At 36.7% G+C, this 4,172-nt stretch overlaps 1 protein-coding gene across 9 annotated transcripts in view; it reads left to right on the forward strand.

Annotated features, from left to right (window-relative positions):
- The window catches only part of LOC113007664 (LIM and senescent cell antigen-like-containing domain protein 1), a 35,672-nt gene extending 33,469 nt beyond the window's left edge, over nucleotides 1-2,203 (forward strand). For 8 of the 9 annotated variants that reach the window (XM_026144443.1, XM_026144442.1, XM_026144439.1 and 5 more), the window contains one exon: nucleotides 575-637. Coding sequence is in view for 1 of the 9 variants with exons in the window: in XM_026144441.1 (XP_026000226.1) it covers nucleotides 575-689 (115 nt within the window). In the remaining 8 variants the exon portion in view is untranslated. Of the gene's footprint in view, nucleotides 1-574 lie in introns of all 9 variants that reach the window. The other variant, XM_026144441.1, reaches the window with a different exon arrangement.
- Nucleotides 2,204-4,172: the final 1,969 nt, after the last annotated feature.

Genomic DNA, 4,172 nt, shown 5'->3' on the forward strand with positions numbered 1-4,172 from the left:
TATGAAGGGTGGGAAAAGATGAGGTCAAGTTGAAAGAAAGGCAAATGTGAAATGTAAATATTAGGTCAGAAGTCAAATGTGACATGATACTTTGAATGCAGAGTATAATGTGATTTTTAGAATCCCCGTATACCAGTATCAGTATCCAAATTTAAGTCTTAAGTTAAGACAGTTGTCTTCTTCTTGTGTATTGTCTTAAAGATAAAAATATGATTAATTGCAGCACCCTACCAGAAACACACATGGGGAGGTGTGCATCTTTGTCCAGGATTTGGGGTTTTGAAATAAAGGTCTGAAAAATAACATTCAAAATTCAGACGTTGCTACGTCCAATTTTTGCAGGAGTCAGAGTTTTAATGATGGAATTAAAATGTATTCAAAAAATTGGATTTTAAAAGTAATCTCTGAGACTTGTCAGAAACGGGCTTCTGAAGGAATGAGATCATTACAGTGATGCTACACAAATCATATGTTACAAAATAGCAAATAGGTCCTCTCACCTGGAGACAATATCCTCTACTGATCACTGACCAGTCTTCTGAAATACAGCTGTTTCTCTCTCTCTCTCCCACAGGAACAAGTTTGTGGAGTTTGACATGAAGCCGGTGTGTAAGAAGTGCTATGAGAAATTCCCCCTGGAGCTGAAGAAGAGACTGAAAAAGCTGTCTGAAACTGTTGCAAGGAAGTAAAAACACAGTGGAGCAGCTGGAGAGGGAAAGATAGACGAGACCGTGATGTGGCCGTGTACAAGCCCAGAATTAAAATAAAGAATTTGTGTGTTTTGCAACTGCTATGTTGCATTTAGGTTGGTTATAGCTAGAAAGCATTGCGCTTTTCACTCCAATTTCATGTGCCTGCAGCCGGCAGCTCCGCAGTCACATTGTCGGTCTGACAGCTTTAACATTGTGCCTTGTACCATTTTTGCAGAATTGCTCCACTGTGTGTTTTACACATGCCTGCTAATTTCCTATATTTAAAAAAGTGACATGAGTTTTAAGAGTACATGGAAAGCTGGAGGTAATATGATGACTTAAAAGCTTTGCCACCACCTTTATTGAAAAATATTACTGCTTCATTATTATAACAATCAAGTAAGCCCAAAGAAAGAAAATGTCCTAAATGTGTAAATAACCTCAAATATTTCCAACTTGTATCATTTTATGTAATAGTAGTGTTTATTTCCATTAATATTATGCATAATAAGTATTTTGTCTGCCTTTTTTTTTTTTTTTTTTTTTTTTTGGACCTACATTTTAATATACAGCATGCTACAGAGGTGGACTCGACCATCACCTGCAGTATGTTGGATTGCCTTGTTACTGTATGTGCTATGTATCTTTGTGTGGCATGATCTCTGTGCAAATTGGTATTTATTCAGCATTTTTTTTTAAGTTTGCGTTTACAATCTGAATTAATTCAATACAGCCAAAGTGCCGAGGGTGAAATTTTGATTTATTAAATACATGTGAGTGAATAACTGTTACCTGTCAGTGTTCTATAAAACAATCCCTCCCCCGCCTCGATGTGCTGTCAACAAATATTGATCATAACAAGCGTCTGAGCCACAGGATTTATTGAATGGTTACTGCAAACTCACTGTGTGTTACAACATGACGGCTTGTAGCATGTACAGAGACCGGATGTGGGATTGATGTTGAACGTTTCCTCTGTTGTTTGTAATCCAGGGAAAGTGATCCTCTTAGGGAGGTGTACCGACTTCCTCGGGGCTCAGACCCACTTAGGAAAGAAAGCCAAACTGGTCTCATTCTTGCAGAATGCTTCACATGAGCTGCATTTTATCACAAAGCTTTGCTTAAAATACAAGCTCTATAGATAAACACATTCCACTATTTTATCATTATAAAGTGTATGTTACTGCTGTGCATTTCAGTGCAGATGGCACAACTTTCTCTATGTCCTATAGAAGTAAAACTATCCGCTGGGCTGATTGTTGTGAGGCAGAATTTCGGCACCTCGAGCCACAAATAGTTCAGTGCATGGTTTTATTTGATACTTTACTACTCTGATGGACTGAGATGACTCTGTGCAAACAGATACTGCTCTGATACTGGATATCATCATTGCAATGTTTGCGAGCAGATTTATTCATGTTAACACACCAAAGTGCATGTTCTCAACTTGAAATTTGGAAAGTTGTTTATTATATTTAATGGCGTTCTGACACTTCATCAAAATAAACACATATGCCAATGCTACCGGTGTGTGTGTGTGTGTGTAGTGATTTATTTGGTTTACAGCTTCTTACCATTCTTGAAGTGTAATGTGAAACCAGCAGCAGGCTCAGGATTCACAAGTGTTGCGTAATGTTTAATGACACCCCAATTTTCACATACGGTATGTTGCATTCGGGTCCACGTTAAATGGGAACATGCTTGATTTTTATGTTTATCAAGTATATTAGCAGCATCTCCACATTCTCATATACACACACATATGAAATGACTCAGAGGACTACTAATGGACATTATGCACATGTGTGCAACACTAAACAGCCATTAGCATCTGCAGGATAGTCAATATGACAATCATAATCTGAAACAGCATCCATCTAACTTCAGAAGTTATTAAGAGCACAAATCAATAGAGTTCAAGACAAAATTGTTGGCCATATCCAGATGTTAGCTAACTCTCAGTCACATTCAGCTAACAGAAAATAATTAGAAATACAACTGCAACATGTTTGACTATTAAAATACCAGTTCAAAACATAAACTGATAGAATAAATATTTATTACTAGAATTATGCTGTAAGTTTATACAATGACAATCATGCAGAGTATAAAACTTTTGGGAATAAAGTTAAAGATAAAAAAAATACAGGAAGATTAATCAGTGTACAATATCAACTAAAGAAAGGCAACATCCAAGATGATACATACTTACAGACAAAAGAACATCAGTTTTATTAATACATATCTTCAGAGTACACCAGCTGGAGTATTTTCATTTATATTCTACCTCCTTTTGCCTTCAGCACTGCCCTAATTTTCTGTGGCATGAATTCAATAAAGTTCTGGAAACATTTCTGTGAGATTTTGGTTCATGTTGAAATGATGGTTTACATTTTCAATAAATAAGAGATTACTGGTTTGATCGCAGGAGAAAACAAAAAATCTACCAAATCAAATATGTAGAATTACCTGCTGTGGTGGCCTTTTTACAAGCTGCTGAGTAGTACTGGCATGATAGCATCACACAGATCCTGCAGATTTGTTCTCCTGTTCCAACACATCCCAAATGCGCTCTATTAGATTGAGATCTGGTGACTGTGGACGCCATTTGAGTGCAGTGAATTCACTGTCATGTTTGAGAAGGAGACAAGGAGAGTCATGCTACTGAAAGCAACCATCAGAAGAGAGGTGCATGGACATGATTAGCAACAATACTTAAGACTGCTGCATTTCAGCAATACTGAGTTGGTACAAAAGGGCCCCAAGTGTGCCTATAATTACCATTACAGCATCACAAGAATCGGAATCTTTTTTATAGTTGTTGTGCAATGGAACATTGAAGACTTTTCTTTTTCTGACTATTGTTAGTCAATCTTAGATGTGGTTATGTGTAAAAATCCTAGTAGATAATCAGTTTCTGAAATCATACTCAGTTGACTCCATCTGGCACCAACAACCAGTCACCCAAATCACTTCTCCATTCTGATGCTCAGTTCATAATGGGTGATGAATGTGTGTGTAGCTGATAAAGTTCAAATGGGCATTGCATATCACAGCTTTTCCTCGACAACTGCTACTTATTCACATGTGCAGAGGTTTTGATGAGAACACTTTGGAATAAAACAGGTGACTAAAAAGTGTTCTTAAATACAAAATACTTGACTGAAGCTTAACAACAGAAACAGACAGGAAAAATCTGCAAAGGTATCAGCCTATACAAATGGACATGATATAGCATGATTTGTTTAAGTTAATAGTATTGGTTACACATATACATGGTTTAAATATCTGTTTGTTTAATTTAATTTATGTAACAAAAGTTAGCCAAAATATTTAGCAAATTAAGGATTAAGGCTTAATTGTTGGAGAAATGAGGATTTTCAGGTATTTGTAACAGAACCCTTCAAACTGAAATGCGTCAGTCTGCGTCAAACTGAATTCTTGTTCTCATTGGTTAAGAAGTCACGTGACAGCTGCCGT

This window comes from Astatotilapia calliptera, chromosome 16 (genome assembly GCF_900246225.1).
Source record: "Astatotilapia calliptera chromosome 16, fAstCal1.2, whole genome shotgun sequence".
Taxonomy (NCBI): domain Eukaryota; kingdom Metazoa; phylum Chordata; class Actinopteri; order Cichliformes; family Cichlidae; genus Astatotilapia; species Astatotilapia calliptera.